The 23,175-nt window shown below is 40.6% G+C and overlaps 1 protein-coding gene across 1 annotated transcript; it reads left to right on the top strand.

Moving 5' to 3' along the window:
- Window positions 1–5,204: 5,204 nt before the first annotated feature.
- On the top strand, window positions 5,205–15,709 carry LOC147426874 (uncharacterized). Its single transcript, XM_086498393.1, has 2 exons — window positions 5,205–8,222; window positions 14,928–15,709. Exons 1-2 carry the CDS (start codon window positions 5,366–5,368, stop codon window positions 15,440–15,442), a joined length of 3,372 nt encoding a protein of 1,123 aa, XP_086354519.1. The 5' UTR covers window positions 5,205–5,365; the 3' UTR covers window positions 15,443–15,709.
- Window positions 15,710–23,175: the final 7,466 nt, after the last annotated feature.

Genomic DNA, 23,175 nt, shown 5'->3' with positions numbered 1-23,175 from the left:
GCATTAATGTACGAGGCTAATTGGTGTAGCCCCCTCAACAAATTATGGAAGAGGCACTGGATGGAAAAACGGCGGGAGGGAATGCTGGAGAACATCTAGAAGCCAAGGTGGCCTCAGTATATGAAGATATTTATGTGGAAAGTGATGTGGGGTGCTCTACCGACGGGCATGAAGATACAAGAAAGAGGAATCGGGTCCGATCGTTGCTCGGGGTGCAGAATAGCTAGTGAAGACCTAGCCCACCTTTTCATGGGATGCTAGGCAATCAGTGGCATGGCTAGGAAAATATGCAAGTGGATTCAAAGGACATGGAAAATTAAGTTCTTCAAGAATGATTTGTTCTTTGGTAGTAACAGGTTGGGAAGTCTTGCTCTTCTTGTCTACACACAAATAATCAGGTACTACTTCTTTCACCATATTTGGCAAGCAAGGAACCACCGCGTGTTTGAGGGGGATCTGGCTGTGGCAAGCTTTTGTGAAATCATACAAGAAAGTAGAGTGACGATCCACATGATCGAAGGCAAACAAGCCTCAGAGGACTGGTCTAGAACAATACATGACATATTGTAATAAGTAAAGGCTAGGAGTAGTTGTGGTCTCTCTGTCAAGCAGAAAACTTGTAATCCTATGACTCTCAAGGCTCGGTCTGAGCTTGAGGTTGGTGTATATTTCTGATGTTCTTAATACTCTCCACTCACAATTGTGAGTTTTGCAAAAAAAAAAAGGGGAAGTGAAATGAAAGGCGAAATAAAAATATATATTTAATATTTTAAAATCGAAATAACATTTAAGGTAAGTATCAATCATGACTAAAAACATTTAGAGTATGCCTAACTCAACTCTCCTCTTTTTTGTTTTTTGGGGGTAAAACTTCAAGCGATGCTGGCCATGAAAATCAAGAGCTAAAGGAAGTTAGAGGCGTGGTCACGAGGCTTAGTTACCCGTAAGCCTGGCGGACTTCTGGCAGGAGTGCAGAACGGAGACCGGGAGCAACAGGTAGAGAGAGGGAGAGCCGGGTGCAAGCAAGAGAGAGAAACTCAGAGCGAGGCTGTGGCTACCGGGCAACGTTTTGCAACTATGCCTTTTTAGGCATAGTTAGCCTACAATGCCGGTGGATGCATCTAAAAAGCTGCCTCACTCTGACAGCTTACGAAAAACTAAGCTGCGCGTGACCATAGCCTTAACAGGCAAATAGCTTCCGATATAAGGCTTCTTTATTAGGGTGCTCCCCCATAGGCTCTCTATATTGGAGGGCCCTCAAAACTTTTAATAGTTGCATCTATACTCTTTATAATGCACCTTAAAATTTTGAAGGAAGGCGAGAGCATCCACTTGTTACACTGGTTCATTTCAAAGAAAACCTTTGGAAACATTTTGTTTGAAATGCAAAAGTGAAGAGTTAAGTACTTCTATATCTATACTCTATACTTAACTTACTATATATAATGCAGCTTAAAATTTTTAAGGAAGGAGAGACCCTCCATGTGTCACTCACTAAATTTTAAGCAAGGAGAGACCCTCCATGTGTCACTCACTGCTTCACTTCAAAGCAAACCTTACAAAAGAACTTTTTCAACCCTTCCATTTTTAACCTTTCAAAGCATAAAAAAAAGGTTTGATTGTACTTTTCCAACTTCACTTTTCCTTAATTGAAGGATGGCGTAACTTTTCTCTCTGAAAAAGCCAATAGTCATAAAATTTCAAAATTTAAGAAATTGTTCGTATGTATACTAGCAAAATTTTGTCCGTTTACTTCAAGGTAAACTTCAAATCTAGCTAGGATTTTTTAATTAATACACTAAAGTATAATTTTAATCGGACATTGATTTCGAATAACCCCAAAATGGAAGGACATGAGTGTATGTGTGTGTGTGTGTGAGAGAGAGAGAGAGGGGGGGCGGGGCGGGCGAGTGGATCTCAAAGAGAGTGCCAAAAAAATTTTCTTGATTGAAATAATTTTAAAGTAAATCTATCTATACTGTTCTTTCAATTTTAAACCCTTCAAAGCATTAAAAAAGTTTTGATTGTACTTTGCAATTTTACTTTTCCTTATTTGAAGGATGCTCAACTTTTCTTTTGAAAAGCCAATAGACATAAAATTTTAAAATTTAAGAAATTGTTCGTATGTACACTAACAAACTTTTATGGGTTTACTTCAAGGTAAACTTGAAATCTAGCTAGTATTTTTTCATTAATACACTTAAGTCCAATTTTAATCGAACATTTCGAATAACCCCAAAATGAAAGAACATGAGTGTGTGTTTGTGTGTGTATATGTGTATGTGTGTGTGTGTGTGTGTGTGTGTGAGAGAGAGAGAGAGAGAGAGAGAGGGGGGGGGGGGGGTCTCAAAGAGAGTGCCAAAAAAAAATCTTGATGAAAATAATTTTAAAGTAAATCTATCTATACTATTCTTTATTGAGCTTGAGAAATTCTCAAGCGACGGAAACTCCCACGCGTCGTCAAATCACTTCACTCTTGAACGTGCATATGCAACCCAATTTTGTGTACATGTACGTGTGTGTGTGTGTGTGTGTGTGTGTGTGAGAGAGAGAGAGAGAGAGAGAGAGAGAGAGAGAGAGAGAGAGAGAGAGAGAGAGAGAGAGAGAGAGAGAGAGCACCTCTACCCATCGTGTGTTGGGAGAGGAGCCTGTAGCATTTCACGGTGGCATTGAGCGTGTAGTAGATGCTCACGATTACGTGGCTTGTCAAGGACCAAAATGGCATAATCTCCCGCTCAATGTTTAGCTAGAAACGATAGCCCACATATATGATGTATCTATGAGGACCAATACTTCTCTGCTTCTCTCTTAAATCTCCATGCACGACTCCCCCCGCTCTGCCCCTGTGTGTGTATGTGTGTTGAGTAGGTTTTGTGAGGATGCTCAAGTCGCTCTACTCCGCTCCTTTCCTTCAAGGGAATTGTGTCAAGCCCTAATGTTGATGATCAATATGAGTTATGAGCCTAGAGATTGCATTTCAAACTATCTTCCATATGGCTGTGAAGGTATGCTTCTGCTCTCTCTCTCTCTCTCTCTCTCTCTCTCTCACACACACACACACACACACACACACACACACACACACACGTGCCCGCACGCACCCGCACCCGCACACAAAAGTTCTCATCTAGCACAAGAGAGAGAGCATGTGTGTTGCCATCTTTTATAAAGTGACGTGTAATCGATAAATTTGTTGTTGCAAGATAATATCTGCATGTTTTATTTTGTAACCTTCTAGTATATTGTATATAGCATGTCATCATTTTTGTTTGCTTCATGCAAGAAGCTAAGAGTTTCCTTACATATGCTTACAATCACATTGGAGAACAATACTCCATTTCTATGTTGTGTTCAATTTTTACACGTCATCTATATGAGGTTTATCGCTTGAAGAATTGGTTTTCCTTTACATGTTTAGCAAGGCCACAACAAACTTTTACAAATGTACTTTAGATATACAAGTTTGTATGATGGTCCTTTCACATACAGAGTTTGTTTTTGTTATCCTTACCAATAAGAAAGCAATTGTTAGATTTTCTTATTCAAGTTTCCTGAACTTTTTCATCAAGGCTATCCCTTAATCCCTATCTCATCTTTTGGTGTGGTTCATGTGCTGTCAATGTTTTTCCCCTTTGAAATGTTGTATTTAATGTTGTTTTACAACTTGAAGTTGTTATTGTTCCAGAATTGCACTTTGCACTCACACAAGATCTACAAACACAATTTTGGCTCTTTTTTCATGAAAAAAGTAAGCACTTCAAGTGTCAATCATGACTTTATATCAATTCACAAGTTTCGTACGCATACATGGGGCACTTGCACACATGTACACACAAGGTATTACTATAGCCTTGACGAGTAAAGCATAGGACAAAGTCTAATCTATATAGGCAGTTGGAAAACAACATCTTGCTTGGCAGAGCTTTGGTTGTTGTGTCTTCCAAGTGTGGTGTATTCTTGAAGCACAACTAGTTCTCGATGACAATCTTGATTGACCTTGACATTGCTTTAGTTGAGATTTATGTCAGGTGTGGGACACATGAAACAAGTTGTAGGTCGTTGTCATCTAATGCATAGGGATAGACTCTCTCCAAATGAAATTTCATGTTTGTGATGTGCGTCATGTCTGGGATGTTAGATCTTGGACTACTCTTATTCCACAATCCACCAACATGGGCAGGCCAAAAACTTTGGGTTATTTTAATCGAATATGTAGTTAGGGCCCCTCACTTCATGCAGTCATCTACACTTGCATTTTGACGGCACAAGACATAATGCAAGAAGATAAAATGGGTGAGCATATTCACAATGAGATGAGTAGTCAAGGGCTATGGAAAGTAGCATCATCGTGCTTGGCGGAGCTTTGTTTTTCAAGTTTTTGTACGGTTGAAAGCACGAGATTTTGACACTGCACTACCATTTTAACATGTTGCCTCTTGGATTGGATTGGTTGTTGTAGCATATGCTCTTGGATTGCTCTTATGCCCACTGAGAGAAACATGAGGGAAAGGTGAGAAATCTTTGGGCTATTTTAGGGAAGACAACATGAAGGCTTCTCTCTAGACGATAACCTATAAATGATGATGAAGCTTTGGGATGCTTTGAGACGAGTTGAAGAAAGGGATTCTTTGCAATGTTGCAACTTAATGGAATTTGCCACTCAAAATCTTCATAGCTTAAACACCAAGTTACTATGGCTATACATACTATCTATAGACCCTGAAAAAATTATCATCCTAGGAGCTCCATGTCGATATTGCTACCAAACAACATTTAACAATATATAGTTCCATGGGACAATGTAACTGGTTCAAAAATTAGCAATTACTTTTATACTTCAATAACAAAAGAAAAATAAGTTGAGCACATGGATGGCTCTTCATTGGATTGTCTTTTTGAGATGCCAACTCCTACCTCCTACACAAGATCACTATTTATTGATAGTGGAATGGAGAACCTTATTAGAGCATTGGATAGGATAATTTATTTTGATAATGAAGCATTCAAGATATAATTGGCACTATCTTGTGGACGCATCGAGAATGTTTGCACATGTTTTCACCTCTAAGGGGGGAGGGGAAGAGGAGGGTTACCAAAATTGGGACTTGCTTTTTCTTGGCCGTAGCAACGAGCGGGTCTCATACTAGTTTATAAGAATAACACATTCTCATAAGAAGCAAGTCACGTTCTGAAGGGTCCAATTTGGGAAAAGGGCAATGGGAATGTCGCGAGTCTCGAATGCATGAAAGTCACATTTTTCTCTCCGATCTCGCTGGGCGGGTAGCGAACGAAATCAATGTTTTGTTAGCTAGGCCTACAGCTATAAAACTCATCACCTCACTCTCCTCTGACTACAGAAGCTACAATGCCATTGCAACGCCCAACATCATGGCACTTCCTTCTACTTCCTCTTCTTATCTTCTGCGTCATCTACCCTGCCCCCAAGCTCACCATGGCTGCTTCTGCGCCTCCACCCAACACTTCATCATCAAACCTCACCCTTACCGCTCTTCTCTCCTTCAAAGCTGCCATATCCTCTGACCCAACTGGCTTTTTATCCTCTTGGAGCTCTTCCACCCCTTTCTGCTCATGGCAGGGCATCCTCTGTTCCAACAGCTCTCAACAAGTGGAGGGCCTTCTCTTGGATTCCAAGCAGCTGGTGGGCAATCTTGCCCCTCAGGTAGCAGACCTGCAAGGGCTCTCTTATCTCAATGTGTCCAACAACAGCTTGGATGGGCTGATTCCGACACGGGTTGGGGAGCTGGCGGCAACACTGACGCACTTCGACCTGAGCGCGAACAACTTCTCAGGGAGCATACCCACATCATTAGCAAGGTGCACTCTGCTCAAGTACATAGATCTTAACAGCAATTCCCTCACTGGCAATTTTCCTGCTTACATTACCAATTTCACCCAGTTGGGGTACCTGGATTTGTCGTCCAATGACATAATAGGGGAGTTGCCCACTGACATTGGGCTTCTTTCTAACCTCCAATTTTTCCAAGTATTTGCAACTCTTATCACAGGCTCCATACCTGCTTCCCTTATGAATTGCTCCAATCTGGTGTGGCTTGATCTTGCTAACCCATTCCTCTCCGGCCCCCTGCCCTCGGATTGGACAAAGCTTGCGGCTACCTTGCAACAGCTCAAGCTCATGGATTCCAACCTCTCTGGTGTCATACCTCCCAGTTTGGGAAATTGCACATTTCTCACAGCTCTTAGTCTGCAAAACAATTCCTTTGTTGGAGACATCCCGGACTCTTTCGGCCAGCTAAGTCGCCTGCAGGACGTGAGATTCTTCTACAATTACCTGTCGGGGCCCATACCCTCCTCCATCACCAATTGCAGTCTACTGGTCTATCTACAGCTCTCTTACAACAACCTCTCTGGAGTCATCCCGTCCGACATCGGCCGGCTTACGCGCGCACAATGGATCACCCTCAGTGGAAACCCTTTCCTTGGAGGTCGCATACCCGACTCCATTGGAGGATGTACTCAACTTCAGGTCTTGAGCCTCTTTAAGAGCTCATTGGGGGGCTCCTTACCCTCTTCTCTTTTCAACCTCACCAATCTGCAGAAATTGACGTTACAAGAGTGTGAGTTTTCGGGTCGCTTGTCAGGGCTGGTGGGGCAGCTCACCTCCTTAGTAGATTCTCTGGACTTGAGCTATAACGTCTTTGAGGGCCCTATACCTGCAGAGCTAGGAGAACTTAAGCAGCTACAAGGATTGTATTTGCAAGGAAACAACTTTGCAGGGTCCATCCCTCATCAACTATCCGGGTTGATCGGGATTTCGGAAGTGGATTTATCTTCTAATCCCATTTCAGGATCAATTCCATCCTCCTTTGCTAAGCTTTCCTCTTTAAATCAGCTTACTATCCGCAATACTCGACTTTCAGGTCCAATTCCAGACATCTTTGCAGACCTGAACAGGTTGGAAGAGCTTGATCTTGCTCAAAACATGTTTACAGGTTCGATCCCGGCATCACTTGCGACTCTCTATACTCTCAGTGTCTCTTTGGATCTTTCTTCTAACAGCTTGACAGGAGCAATACCGTCTTCTGTTGGAGGCATGCTGAAGCTGCAATCAATGAATCTGTCTGGCAATTCATTGTCTGGCAAAATCCCACAGTCTTTCGGGGGTTGTCAGGGAATGCAAACCCTAGACCTCTCTACTAACAAATTAGGAGGCGAGATACCGGATGCACTCGGGCAGATGATGAGCCTGCGGTACCTTAATTTGTCGCACAATGAGCTCTTGGGTACCTTGCCCTCATCCCTTGGTCTCCTTGATGGTCTTCTCTCTTTGAATGTGTCATACAATGCATTGGAAGGGACGATACCCACGAGAGGCGTGTATACAAACTTGTCAGAATTTTCTTTTGTGGGCAACCCTGCCTTATGTGGGTACCCTACATCCACATGCTGTGGAAGACCACATTCAGAGCACTCAAACCGGAAGACTGCTATTATAGTGTCTGCTTGCGTGGCTGGTGGTGCTATTTTAGTCACTGTATTGTGCGCTTGCGTGTGGTGGTGGTGTTGTATGGGTAAGCATACGGATGGAGATACCTCTGAGGAGGTTGTGGATGGGGACCTTGAGGAGGGAGAATCTTTTGACATTGAGATGCCGCGGTTCAAGGCATGGACAGCGAAAGAGTTGCGAGTAGTGACCAACGAATTTGCTGCGGCAAATGTTTTGGGTTCTGGCGCGGTTAGTGTTTGCTACAAGGGGTTGATGGAGGATGTGAAGGGGGCCAAAAAGAGGGTGGTAGCAGTGAAGAGGTTGAATGTGGGACCGGATAGCCATGGAGCAGAGGCAAGGAGAAGCTTTGTGAATGAGCTGAAGACAATTTGCAAAGCGAGGCATAGGAATCTGGTGAAGATGTCGGGCTATTGTGTGGATGGCGGGGAGGTGGCATTAGTGATGGAGTATATGGAGGAGGGTGATTTAGATGGGCATTTGTATGGTGGCAAGGGAATTTTCTGTTGGGATGATAGGCTAAATGTGGCTCTGGATGTAGCTGAGGGGCTTGTTTATCTGCATCATGAGTATGTACAACCCATCATCCACTGTGATCTCAAGCCCAAGAACATTTTGCTCGGCACTGACGGGGTCGCAAAGATCTCGGATTTTGGAATCGCCAAGCTTCTTGATCTCAATGAAGCAGCGGACATCAGCATCAGCAAGTTCAGAGGAACGTTTGGTTATGCAGCTCCAGGTAGCTTTTGCAACACTTTTGTTGAACATTTTCTTATTTTTGAGTGTCTGGCCCTTAATAACACTGAATGCTAACAGAACTTCTTTTAGATGGGAGGGTTTTTGATAGAGGAGGAAAATTTTAAAGTGTACACAGATTAAGCTTCATGAGTGCAAATGACTATCAGAGAACTGTGAACTCATAATTAGCAAGTGCTGAACTCCATTAAAGATAAACTATGTCAAGCCTAAGTATCTTGACCTACTAGTAAAAACTTGATATAGATTTGTATAAATGAAGTTGGTGTAGGCTTTATGAGGAAAACATAATTTTACACATGACAACATCCATCATTAACTATACATTTAATACACTTTACTAAAATATGAATCTAGTGTGTCGGAGTAAACATCCCCCATAGCCTGCCCCGCCTTGCTAGCTGTGAATAGTAATTTTAATGCACAATAGATAGTGAGGGTGTTTTCCTCTGTTCTTACATGATTGAAGCTTTTTTTGGCTAGCTCCAATTGTGACATAGTGGTTATGAGAGGTGGTTACTTTGATTCTATTACATGTTCATATGGTTATACATCACAATAGGTAACATAGTCTTCTAAGTTCTCTTTCAAGCTCATCGACGATACTCGGGGGCCATGGCTCGCAGTATCCATATCTCTCTCTCTTTGTTTTTCTTGGGAAATTGGTCGGTATGATCTCATGACAGAGCTTGTTGAAAATGCTGAGTGTTTAAATGACAGCCAGCTGGGTTCAGACTGAACTGGCGGAAGAAAGAAGTCTTCGCCTAGTGTGAACAGTGTGGAGGAAGAACAATGAAAAAGCGAAGGGGGCTGAGAGAGGCCATCAACTCTCCGGGGGGCAGGGGGGGGGGGCGGAAATGGAGGGCCCGGTGGAAGAGTGCCTCAACTTCAATCAATCAACTTTTGCCATGGAGCGTTGACGCCCCTTTGCAGTTTTCTTCCACCGCCTAGTCTGAACCCACCCAATGAACCTCCATAGTGGGAGACGTATTGCCCTACTGTGGACTCAGCTCTCTCTATCTCTCTCTCTCTGGTATTGCTCTACTGTGGAGTCTGGACTCATCTCCTCCCATTTTTATCTAATTGGCTGGAGAAGAAAACAGACCACTGCATAATTACAAAAGATGATTAGAGAGAGATATGGGCTTGATGAGTGAGTGAGGTCACAGGTGGCTATGGTTGACTAGCCTAGAGAGAGATGGCGTCCTGCAGCTGGGCTTGATGAGTGAGTGAGGTGACAGGTGGTTAACCAACCAATGCACGACACGTAGATGCCCTCTCCTTTGAAATTTTCAAAATATTTTTTAAGCTCCTTTATATAAAGTAAAATAATGTAATGGATATAAATAGATAGACTTGTAGAAATGGGGGTTGTGGAGTGCGAAAGGGCAAGAAGCGAGAAGACAGCAGAAAATCCAATGTTGACCACTTGAATGTGGGTGACGAGTTTGTCAACATGGGCCCTGGAGCACCGAGACGCGTTGGCTCTTTTCCCTCATGATCCGATTTGCCATAAAGCATGCATCCCAACAAAAATTGAGGATTGAACTTTGTCAAAAAGAGCAGAAGTGTGTGGGATCGAGAGAGAGAGAGAGAGAGAGAGAGAGAGAGAGAGAGAAGTGTCAGGCCACACGTTTGACAGTTGACACTCGCCTAGAGGGAAACATGCCACTGAAAACTATGGCTGGGTTCACACTAACGCGGCGACAATCACACCCCAAAATCTGAATTTCCAGTCGGAAGAGCTTTGGAATGCACTGTTCCACCGCCCATCGGTTCACATAGGAGTGGAAGTAGCTAGTTCGATAAATTTCATCCGCCGCCCGTTGTGAACACTGGAGGCCGACGGAAGTAACACTAAAAGGATCTTCTTTTAAAAGTTGTTTGAAGGTTATTAAAATGATAAAAAAAGAAAAAGTGTTGCCAGCGAAGCCTCCTCAGTAGACGTGGAGGGTGGAAGTGTTTTGAGGCGAGGGGTGAGGGTCGGAAGGAAAACTTGCAATGTCTTCCGCGAGCTGGCAGTCTTTTTGAACGCTTCCTCCGCGCGATGTGAACATGGCAGGTGACATGGCGCATGTTTATTGGTTCGAGGCGTGCCTGCTTTGCCTTCCACCGCATGTTGTGAACCCAACCTATATGCCATAGATGATGGCTATTTACTCTACAACAGTAGGGTATGTGTCTCAAAAAATGAGTTCCACTCACTTCACATGGGCGCTTGGCGTGCGGTGGTTGGACGAGAGAGCAAAATCTTCATTTCTGGACCCGCCAGCCAATGGGCGGTTTCATACTAGTGGACACTTGCCATGTCCACAATCTTTTCAACACAAAATGCGCGAAGGCATTGAGCTTGTGACCGCACACGCCCCACGACAAGGAGTCTAGCCACGAGACCCAAAGCCATTCGTTGTTACAATAGTGCATTTTATAAAATTTCTATTGTCTATTGCGCAATGTGAACCAACCTTTGCAAAAGGGGAAGGACTCCCAATGCTCGTGCGCAGTCTTAACCCGCCCTTAAGTAAAGCATTCTTTGTCTTCGTAAGGCTTTAGTAAAGCATGGAACTCGTGGGAGTAGTTGCAGACCGCTCCATAAATTAGCTTGCCAATTAGCCAATTTAGAGACACAAAATTTTGGACCCCCAATTTGGAAACGGATCCGCCTCCAATTCAGAGACAAAAATCATTGGAATGTTCTAGAATCTTGCTTATGTGTCATGTTGTGATTTGTTGAAACGCGTATCATTATTGAACCTTGAGTATCTCTAATGCTTCAAAAAACCTCAAAAGTGTTTTTTTTAAAAATGGAGCATTGAAAATAAATAGGGAAAATTACCAAAATACAACGTAATTTGTGAACAGTTTCAAAATACCTTTTAAATTTCAGAAATTCCCAATATACCCTTGCATCATTTTCAGATGGATTTTTCCCAATTTTGCGTAGTCTAATGTTTATGACAATGGAGATCTATCTTGTAGTGTCTTAGACAAAATTATTCACCAATGAGATCACAAATAGAGGTATCTGAGTTCAAAAATGATGAACGATTTTATACGAAGAGCCCTAAATACCATGTAAAATCCTAGTTCTATTATCTTTTAAATTAAGAGTTGCAAAAAACTTTGATTTTAGAGATGTTTGCGAGGTTAATTAGGGGTATTTTGGAAATTTTAGTGAAAAGTAAACAAGGACACAATTAGTAAACAAGAACAAAGGAAGGTGGGCGTTCTAGTTTAGTTATGAACGTTATGCTTGCCATCCACATCACATGCTGCGTGCGAGCGAAGTGGTTAGGCCATCAACCTTGTAAATGTGAGGTGCCGAGTTCAAATCGCGTGGTCGCAAGGCGGACACCCATTTTTGTTGGGCTATCCATCCGCCTCGAGATTCCCTTGAAGACCAACAACCGTTGATCCCACTGCGTAGGTAGGAGACCAACCACCAGACAAAAGGAAGAAAAGAAGTGTGCTATCATTAACTTGCCATGTAACACTAGAATAAATTAAAGATGTTCTGTTATGAAGCTAATCAATTTTGATTTTTTTAGTTTATTTTTTTTTTTTTTATTTTTTATTTTTTGGGGGGGGGGGGGGGGGGGGGGGCCTCAGCACTAAGTAACACGGGATCTTTAAGACCTTAATGGAAAAAGAGGGCGATTTAGTAGAAAGTTGTCATTTTGACTTTTCAACCTACTTTTACATGTGAAAGGGTAGACTTGTTGCTCGATTGTGATCTTCATGACTTTTCAACTTGTTTACAAGTGAAAGGGTAGAATCACTAAAAGGAAACTTGATTGTGATCATCGTACTAAACATGTTAGTAAATTTTTTGAAGCTGGTTTTATTAGTGGGTGTCTCACGGGATACCCTCTAGGGAAAGAAAGTAAAAGACCTGGTTTCAATGTGAGGCCTAGAACCAGGGTGACATGAGCAAGGGTAGGTGGCGGTAGCATATGCGCAATAGGTTGCAACAGCAGGAGGTGTGACAGTAGATGGTGGCAATGAGCATGTCACTAGTAGGAAGACAATAGAGTAGGTGATTGCATGTGCATATAGTTTTTGGCTTTCTAAAAGAAACCTCAGAGAAGTGTTGGTTAGACATACTTTCAATGTTTTTAGTGATGATTGAGACTTACCATAAATGTTATTTTGTTTTAAAGTATTAAATGGATATTTTAATTCACTTCCTCACATGGCTTGACTTCTCTTGCATTCTATTCTTTTAGAATGATAAAGTGAAGCTTCACCTTGCATAATTCTAGTAAGTTCTATACATACATATACATATATACATACATACATATATATGCGTGTACATACATACATACATATATATGCGTGTGTGTGTATATGTGTGTGCGCGTGCGCGCGCTCTTATGAGCAAACCATGGTAAAGAGAAGAAAAACCGATGCAATGATGTCAAAACTTAGTTCAAAAATCCTACAAATTTCAAAAAAATTGCTAGTATTTTTTATTTGCTTCTTTGCAAGGAGGACACTTGATCGCTTAATAAAAGAGACATTCCCAAACACTGCTTCACCTTATATAATTCTAGCTAAACTTAACCTAATGATTTTATCACTTTCTTATTGTTTTAGAAATCCATCGTGACCCTTTCACTTGTTTTTTAAATTTATTGGGTACAAGGGTGAGCACTGGGCAATCAATCGCCTTGTTGGTTTACGATAGTGACCTAAAATGCTCTTTGTGGGTCCCCATTCCGGTTCAAATGCATCAACTCTACAATTTAGGGGAGGTTTACAACCGTGTGTAAACTTAAGCGAAAGGAATCTTACAAGATCTATATAATGCTAGCCTTCTAAGAAAGTGGACCTAGTAGTAGAAATGGGATTATGAGAATAGAATGGAAAATAAAAGTCTTTTAGGCTTTTTGGCCTGCTAATGGCCTTAGTATCCATACGGGTGAAGGTCGTTCAAATTTGTTTGCGACAAGTGTCCCTTTAAAAATTGAAGAGAAAGAAAGCATTTCCTTTTAAATGCTATTTCCCAAAGGTGGTGTCATTTTTTTTGGCATGCTGAAAAAGACTAAAGGACAAAAGATTAAAGAGGTTGCATAGGAGTTTGATCCATATATGATGTGAAGTATTGATTAAATTTATTTATTTTATACTCACATACTTTTTATTCACATACCTTTTATTTAAAGACTTCACCAAGATTCATTTTATTAAATTATTAAATTGCTTTATTATTCTCTATGCTTATTAAATCTATATTTTTTAATGACAACATTAATATGTTATTTTGTTTTAGTTTAAATATGTTTTTTTATTTTATTGCTTTTATTTTATTTTGTTTTCAAATAATAATGCATAATGTGCACCTTTCATCTTATTAATTAAGTGGAGCTTTTTTTGATATATAAATCATTTGAAATTATGATTCGGTTCACGAGAGCCAATGAAAGACATTAAAAAAGGAATGTGTCTCCACGATGGAGGCTATCCATTGACACAAAAGGAAATCATACGTCTTTGGAATCACAAAAAAATTAGCAAGCCTTCTCCCCCTTGGAAGAGAAGCTCTACTATCGGCTTTTCAACACGAAACGTAGATCGGTGTGATTGAATTGAATCCTGTACCTACATACTCAACAACACTACCACTACACTACAACTCATTGGACGTCAAAATCGTATAGAATAAATTTTATAGCGCTACCTCTATCTCTTGTAAATGAAGAGAGAGGTGGATAAAGAGTACAAGGTTTTTGCCGTCGCCTCTTGTGAATTTAGTTTGCGTATGTATAATGAATAATAACGTATATTTTTTTTTTTGTTTTTTTTTTTTTATTTTGTTTTCAAATACTAATGTGCAATGGCCATCTTTCACCTCGTTATTTAAGTGGTGCCTTTTCTAATATATAAACCATTTGTAATTATGTATGTATAATGGATAATATAATTTTATAACACAATAAAAATACCATGTGATTGTAAACACCCATTTAAACTTATTTTCCATAAATCTCACACCGATTTAAACTTATTTTCCATAAATCTCATTCCTCCCTTTATTTTAGAGGCCTTTGTGCCTCTTCACCTTTTTAAATAAAGCATCATCAAAAAAGAGACTTACGTGGACATTTGAAATTTTGTTATTTTCAATATTGATATGGATTGGGTATGCCTTTTTCTTTCGATCACTTTATTTCTCTCGTCTTATATTGTTAGAATGGTAGTGTGAACCTTCACCTCGTTAAACCAAAGTGAGGTTATTTTTTAAATTTAAAAAAAAGATGAAAATCAAGTCGTTTCTACTTCAAATTTATCTTAGGAAAAAAAGATTAAAGACAGTTTGTAAACTCAATTTTCAGATATACACACACATACATACACACGCGGCCGTTCCAAAGAGAGGTGTGGGGTGTGTGTGTGTGTGTGTGTGTGTGTGTGTGTGTGTGTGTGTGTATACACACACATACACACACATGCGTCCGTCGCAAAGAGAGGTGTGGGGTGTGTGTGTGTGTGTGTGTGTATATATATATATATATATATATATATATAGAGAGAGAGAGAGAGAGAGAGAGAGAGAGAGAGAGGTGTGATGCAATACATAATGATAGATTTAATGACACTCTCTCTCCCTCTCTCTCTCTCTCTCTCTCTCTCTTTCCCCTTTTCTTTTCTCTCACTTATCGATGTGATTGCTTATGTAATGTAGAGTATGCGACAGGGGCCAGGATCTCCACTGCGACAGATGTGTATAGCTATGGTGTGTTGTTGTTGGAGCTGGTGACGGGGCTGAGGCCTACCAGCCCACAATTGCAAGAGAAAGGCATGAGCCTGCACACGTGGGCTCGAATGTTGCTAGAGGCTGGGCGGGCAAGCGAGGCGATGGACAAGGCCCTAGTAGCTCATTTGCATGAGGGAGATCCTGACAACAACAATATAGTGATGGAGACGCAGGAGCTACTGGGTCTAGGAGTGAAATGCAGCAGAGAGATAGTGAAGGAGAGGCCCAGCATGCAACCCGTGAGAGACTTGGTGGCACGTCTCCACAAGCAAAGGCTGTTTATCAACAAGGGCGGTGGCGCTAAGCTTACCTACCCCGCCTTGGATGAGCTCTTGCAAGCCCTTGAACACCCCCTACCTGACCACACCAAATTGCTCCTTGACCCTAGCATCCAGCTTGACAGTTACGACTTGCACTCTTCGACCAACTCCTCCTCTATCTAGATCTATGAGGTCTCTTGATAATGTTTCTACGACGTTACAAATTCTCCTCATTATGAAAACCCTCTTATTTTCCAAAAGACCTTTTCTCTTCTCTTGCCTTGTAAGGAGTTGTAACATAATTGGTAAACCTTGTCTTTAATATGGACAAAGTTAGCTCCATCACTCGAATATATAAACATTTCCAAAAGAAGTTGTGGCAAGGCGTAGTGTAAGCCTTAATGTGTATACTTCGCGTGCACAAGTCATCCTTACCTTGCTCCTCACATCACCAAATGTGTCTCTGTAATGCTTGTTCCTTGACCTTGTGATCATTAAAATATAGTTGTTTTGAAGGAGGTGAGTGTGGTCAAAATATAGTTGCATGAAAATAATTTGCCGTTAAGGTCCAAAGGTCATAGGGCAAAGGATCTTAACCATTCTTTAGTAACACTTTAATTATAAACCAACCGTGAGATTAAAGATAAGTCAGCACAAAGAATGTAAGGCTCCACTATCACACTCTATAGCATTGTCACACCTACACTTGGGAGCAATTGACCACGACACATCATCACCCATAATTACACGGGTTAGGAGCAAATTCTAAAAAAAGATTGTCAATGAGATTAGGACAATCAGCATTCAAAAAAATAAGATATTCTAACACATTAGGATGAAGAAAATCACAAAAAGAATGACAAAATCACCAAAATATTGAGAAGTCGATTGCTTTTATTTGGTCCTCGAGGTTAAGTCCATGTGTTATACCACCAACAAAATGACTATGTCCAAGTCATAGTGAACACCAAAATAACCTAGAGTCACTACTTGCCTAAATCACCACCATGATGAGTGCTTAGATCAACCACATGACGTATCACACGAGAATGTTTTGTCTTGACATAAACATTGGCTACACAATTGGACATATTGCATTTTAATAGTTAGAGCACTCTTTAAAGGAACACCAAGAGCTTGTGCTATTTCATGCGAAAGATTATTCAGAAATGACTCATCAAAGGGGATATCATCCCCAACTTTGTGTGAAAGAAAGTAGATGCCACCAATAAATTGTACTAGACCACAACCTCCCCCTACTCTGGTACCACCACCTCATGCTCCTCTTGCAATCTTAAAACACTCCACACTTCCAACACAACCTACGATCTTGCCAGCACTTGCACAAATCAAGTGGACATTGGTGACAACATTTTGACAAATAGTCATCGACAAACATATTACAAATTGTTCAAAGAAAGTTACCTATTGTTGACTTTTGTGTATTTACACCTAGAGCCTAGTGTTTAGTACTCACCATTTTTCATGACACTTGCAACATTTTTTTAATTACCAAAAGAAACACCAACACCATTACACTTATCAATGCTTCCAACTTCTGCACACACAATACAAAAAAGGGTAATCAACATACTATGCATACACAAAAAGCATCTACACAAAAGCCCAATGGCGTGCTTGTGATCAGTCACCATCATCCCGACCTCGCGAGGCACCTATCCAAGACTCACTCGAGTGATGCAAGTATTATAGACTCTTGTTACTGAAGTTTCCTCTTAGTCCTTATCTCTCACTACTACTTTTCACAAGACCCATAAAAACCTTCACAAAAACCCCTTTTTGGTTGTACCAGACGTGCAACCATCATAAAAAAATCTTGAAAGCTTTACTTAATTTTGCAGATTTGAATCTACAGCGGTTACATGCAGCCCGCCATAGGTAGCCAATCCCTTTGTGTGAGAACTAGTTATTGGTTGTGAGAAAACAAAGAGAAAATTTCTATGAGTCTCAACAATCAATGGCATGTGATGCATGAGTTGATTGGATATCGCAACAACATCTTCATCACGGATAGTGACGGCAAGCTTGAAATGTTCCGGTTGGTAATGCAACAAGTCCACCTTAAAAAATTTTGCCAGATCTTTCACAAGACGTAGAACACAAAATATGCAACTAAACATAATGACTTAAAACTCAAAGTACAAAATCAACAAGACATAAAAGAAGAGAATCATATCTAACATAGGATCCAATTTCATCATTGCTCCTTGAGAACGTTGTTCTCTCCAGCATGTAAAGCTTCAAACCACCCCTCATTGAGAAATGTAATTACATGTGAAAAAAATGAACCGCATCTGACAAAAGCGGGAATGCTGAAGTCAATGTCATGTAACAGAATATGGCTAATATCATTGATTGTAGCGGAATTAAAGTGACGGTAGTGAGCATTTCCTTAAGAGAAGTCTAAATGAACATAGGGAGTGTACTTGATTGAAGGTAGAAAATAAACATTTTACCTAGTTAGCTTGGCATAAACAATACTTGCAAAAGAGAGAGAGAATTAGAGAAATTGACAATAATTGACGACCAGATTTACTTGGAGTTGGTCCGGCCTCCAAAAGGCTTTTGTATTATAGATTCTCCCATAAAGAGAGACTTGGTACAATACATTCTTTATGTTCCTTGAGACCTTGTTGATGCTATGAAGATGGTAAGCTTCATGCGCCAATATCATGCTTGTAAGTAACTTGAAATAACATGAACTTGTCTCCGTACTCACTCCCAAGACCTCAAACACCTTCAAAGGTGGAGAGAGCTAGCAGGGATTGAGGGAAGGGAAGAGAAGAAGATGTATTCTTACGAGAAAGTAGAAGTCTCCTCACATATCATTACTCTTTGAGCATAGCATAGCGTATTCATGGAGATGAAGAAGATGATAATCATTGCTTTGAAGCTTGACTCTTGGTTGGATTTGCATTCCACAGCCAAGAGGTGTTGGTGTAGTCTCTCTACTTCTCAAACTTGTAGAAGGAGATGGAGTTCTTGCTCAGCACATGAGAGAATGTGTGAGTATGTGGTAGAGTAGGCCCAAAAGTGAGAGCTTTCCCTTGCCTTGGTTGACCCCCTCTCTCCTAGTACTAGCTTGCACTCCATCGGCCCATGCCAAGGCCTAGCCAATCACATGCTTTTGTCATAACTATCAATAGAGGTAGCATTTGGACAAGTGTCCCTCCTTCTCTGTTTGACACACACACACACACACACACACACACACACACACACACACACACAGAGATTAATTACTTATTTAATTGGATCTAAATTCTCATTGGACCTCCCTAAAGGCCATCAATAGGATTCACGCACACTATGAGGGAAACATGGCTAGGGGCTTGACATGTGTCCTTTATGCCTCTTGTGTCTTGGGTATGCCTTGAGTATGTGTGAGTGTGTTTTCTGTCATCCCCTACCTTTAGGGCTCGCCCCCTCCTATGTAGGGCTCATGTTTGACTTGAACACCTCAACCACCTTGGTCATCAAGCACCTCAAGCACCTTAGTCATTAAGCACCTCAATCACCTTAGTCAGCTCAAGCACCTCAAGCACATGCCTAGCTTGCCTAAGGTCTAAAGTACCTAAAGGTCCTAGATCTAAGGAATTTTAGCACTAACCTTTGGAGGTTGAAGCTAACCCTAAGGTCTTTAAGCTCCATTATTTGCTCATTGCTCTTTGGTAGACCACCTCCTTTTTGGACCCTCAATGACATGTAGCCTTCTCTTCCTTTGGTCCCGTGCTGAGATAGGTCTAAAAGCACATATCTATATTTTTTACGATGACTCTTAGCTCGTGCGTGATTTTCACGTGACACCCAGTAGAGAAAATATTCTAAATGATGTTTTTTATGAGAAGATATAGCCTTATTCATTAGTCTATGTTTCTTAGCGGGTAGAGAATCCCTTTTTACCTTACGACATCATTCCAAAATGGATGACTAGTTCATTTGATGCTTGAGAGACTCTGCTGCCGCAAGCATGTTTGCTCTTTAGTCCATATCATACTCCCAGAGTAGAGTGACAAATTCTACTTGGTGTTTGGGAGACATCATCATCACAAACATGATGCTAAGCATGCAGACTACTTAAATTTGTGCACAATAAAAAAAGAACTAGTCTTATAAGACAAAAACATTGTTTATTTAAAAAGCATTTACATTTGATTACTCTAATGTAGTATTGTAATAAGCATTGACAAGGTTCATATGATCCTTAAGCTGTGTTCCTTCCATCCATCTAGCATCTTCAAAAGGATAATCTTTGAACTTAATAAGATACCGTTGGATAATCTTACCATGTCTTAGTACCTTGTCTTCATGACGAAGGATGGATTTGGATTGGATCACCTCTTCTTGATCTTCGATCTCCAACGGGTCCTCAATTATTGGTTCTCTTGGTGGCTTGACTTTGTAAGGCTTAAATAGGCTCACATGAAAAGCATTGTGTATGAGCCAATGAGTGGGCAACTTTACTTGACATGCCATCTCATTGATTGGTTTCAGGATTTGAAAAGGACCATAGTATCTTTTTGCTAGCTTAGCATGATACTTTTGGTTGCTCATAGGATTTTTTCCCATAGTTTACCTTAGACGAGACTTGGGGAATTAGCAAGACCCAATCACTTTCCTTAAAGGCTAAGGCTCTTTGGTGCTTGTGAGAAACAACCTTTTGTCTTTGCTGTGAGATGGATATATCCTCTTTAATCTTTTGAAAAGATTCTTGCAAATCTCGGGTATACTCATTGGCAACGAAGATCTTCTCATGAACTTTAAGTAGCAATGGACTTTTAGATCTTCCCTCTATGACCTCGAAAGGTGCCTTTCCGGTAGAAGTATATACAATGTTGTTGTACGCATACTCTACAAGGGGTAGGTACTTCCATTGTGAGCGTTGATCTACTTCCGTAACATAAGTTTTTAGTAGATCTAGAATCGTAAGGTTTGCTATTTCACTTTGGCCATCTGTTTGTGGGTGATAGGGTGGGAAAAATTTAACCTTGTACCTAGATTCTCAAAGAGACTCTTACAAAAATTATGGTCATTCTAGGATCTCTATATGACACTATGGATGTTGGCAAGCCATGGTACTTGAAAATTTGAGATATGAAGAGAGTTTCCATTTGATGTGCCTTAATAGTCTTTTTCACAGGTATAAAATGTGCTTGTTTGCTAACCCTGTTGATTATTGTCCATATTCATGTATTCCCATGGATAGACTTGGGCAATCCAAAGATAAAATCCATGGATATAATCTCCCATGGTGAATTAAGAATTGACAATGGCTGAAGCAATTCAAGTTGCTTCCCTCTATCATACTTTGTCTTTTGACACAGTACACATTTTGAAACATACTCTTGTATGTCTACTTTCATAGTGGGCCAATAGAAGAAGGTCTCTACTCCCCGAAGAGAAGGGTCAATCCCTCTATGCCCTGCCTAAGGAGGACCATGGGATTTGTACATTACTTTCTCAGAAGTGAGTTAGTAACACATAGCCTATTGTCATAGAGAAGGTAACCATCCTGCAAGGTGAATGGTTCCTCTTTCTTCCCTACGGCAAGGGCTGAAATGACACCCTTGAAATCGGGGCTAATACCGTACTCATGTATCATGAAAGACAGATCATTGTGAGTTGTTATAGAGACTGCATTTGCCCTTGGTTGTCGTGATAATGCATTAGCCACTTGATTGGCCAGCAATGTGAGCAATATGCAAGTTAACTTGCGAAAAAAAAATTCTCACCTCATTTGTTTGTTAAAAGCTTGGTTTGCGTCATGAGGTACTTAATAAAACTTTGGTGATTCGTTCGTGGGATGAATGGAGTCCCCAAAAGATAATGCTTCCATGTGTCAAGGGCATGTAGAACAACTAGTAGCTCTTTTTCATATATGCCCAACACTTGCTCATTGGAATTGATCCTTCGACTCTCGTATGCTATGGCATGCCCTTCTTGAAGCAAGACTGCTCCAAGGCAATCTCCAAAAGCATAACATTGGACCTCAAATGGTTTTGAGAGATCCATTAGTGTAAGCACAGGTTGAGAGGTAAGCTTCTCTTCAAGCTTCTCAAAATCAATTTTCTCTTTTGTAGTCCATGTAAACTTAACGTTCTTCTTTGTTAAGTCATGTAATGGTCTTGCTATTTGTGAGAATATTTCTATGAAGCATCTATAGTATGCACACATACCAATAAAACTTTGTAGCTCGTGTAGATTCCTTAGATTAGGCCATCCTTTTATTACCTCTAGCTTGGATGTATCCATGCGCATGCCATTTCGAGAGATAATGGGCCTAGGTATTGAATCTCTTGCAAGAAAAATTCACTCTTCTTTTGATTAATGAAAAGTTTATTCTCTCTCAAAACTTGAAAGATTACTTGGAGGTGTTGCTTATGCTCCTCAAGAGAATTGGAGTAGATGATGATATCATCAAAAAATACTCCTGTAAACTTGCAGTAGGGCCTAGAAAGTTTCTCAATCAAATGGTTAAATGTGGACGGAGCATTTGTCAAGCCAAAAGGCATGAGAAGTTATTCATAAAGACCGAACATTGTGCGAAAAGCGGTCTTTACAATATCTTCATTGACTATCCGTATTTGATGATAACCACTTTTAAGGTCAATCCTACTGAAGTAGGTAGACCCTTGTAACTTATCAAACAAATCTTATACCTGCGGCACAAGAAATCTGTTTTTGATAGTGATCCTATCCAGTGCCCTATATCGTCTTTGGCGCCTATCAAAGGTGGGTGGTCAAAGGGTACAAATTGAAAAAATAAAATTCCTAGAGGTGGTCCTCAAGATGTTCTCTAGGCCGGTCTAGATAGCTCCTCAATTGGAGCTACGAAGTGCAAGTTACGACAGTTCAAAGGTAAAAGTGGTTTGTAGATCCCCACCAAATTGGACAATTGCAAATGGATGGTCAGAGTGGATGTGAGTGCATGGATCTAAAGTGCTTGATTTATGGTGCATGCTTGTGTTTTCAAATCAGCAATCAGAGTTCAAATAGCCAAGCTATGGACAATTAAAGCTTTGCCAGGGGCTACGTCTATGCTACTTTGGTCGCCTTGGTAAGTGTGTCATCATGGATTTTCTTGAGCTTGCCATAGTTTGTAGAGATAGTGTGCAACATAAAAAGCCCACTAGAGTAATAGGACACTGATTCAATCTCTGAGTGTGAAGATATCTTCCATTGAAGTTGGTGGATGGTAACAATGATGGGAAGTCCGATGTTTTTTGGCAATTTTGAGGCTCATCATTCAAGGCCACAAAGTGATCAGAATACAAACCGGGTGTACATGGCTATGACTGATTTTTTAAAAAAAAATATTGCCCTTGAATAAACAAGATGTTGCCGAAATGTTCTTGCAACTTGAAACATTTCAAAAGGCATTAGGTGGATTTCCCCTGTATATTGAGCCATCCAAAATTCAAAGCTCCTAAATTCACATTAGAAAATTTGGTAGTGGATAGGTCCACTTGGTGGCCTATCCTCCACCAAGTGGGCCTCTCCTCATGGATCGGGAAGGGCCACACACACACACACACACACACACACACACACACACACACACACACACACACACACACACACACACACACACACTTAGCTGGATGAGACAGTCTATTCTTACCCATAGTTGGCTAGAGCTCTATACAATCACTCAGAGCGTCCACTAGGAAATATGTAAGATAGCACGTGCAAACAAAATAATGGATTTATAATTAGGTACATTTACAAAAAAAAATTTTACATAAAGGGTTTTTTATTTGAAAAAGTGAAAATTTTCATACATAAGGGCTAGTTTTTTAAAGAAAAATGTATACATAAGGGGTACATATAATCCTTGAAAATATACAGGTAAGGGATTATTTAAATACCTCTTGTTCACGTGCTATATGCAATTC

The sequence above is a fragment of the Adiantum capillus-veneris genome, chromosome 24 (genome assembly GCF_014529385.1).
Source record: "Adiantum capillus-veneris isolate H3 chromosome 24, ASM1452938v2, whole genome shotgun sequence".
Classification (NCBI taxonomy): domain Eukaryota; kingdom Viridiplantae; phylum Streptophyta; class Polypodiopsida; order Polypodiales; family Pteridaceae; genus Adiantum; species Adiantum capillus-veneris.
Note: the sequence above shows the minus strand (reverse complement) of the source record. Positions and strands in the feature narration are given on the sequence as shown.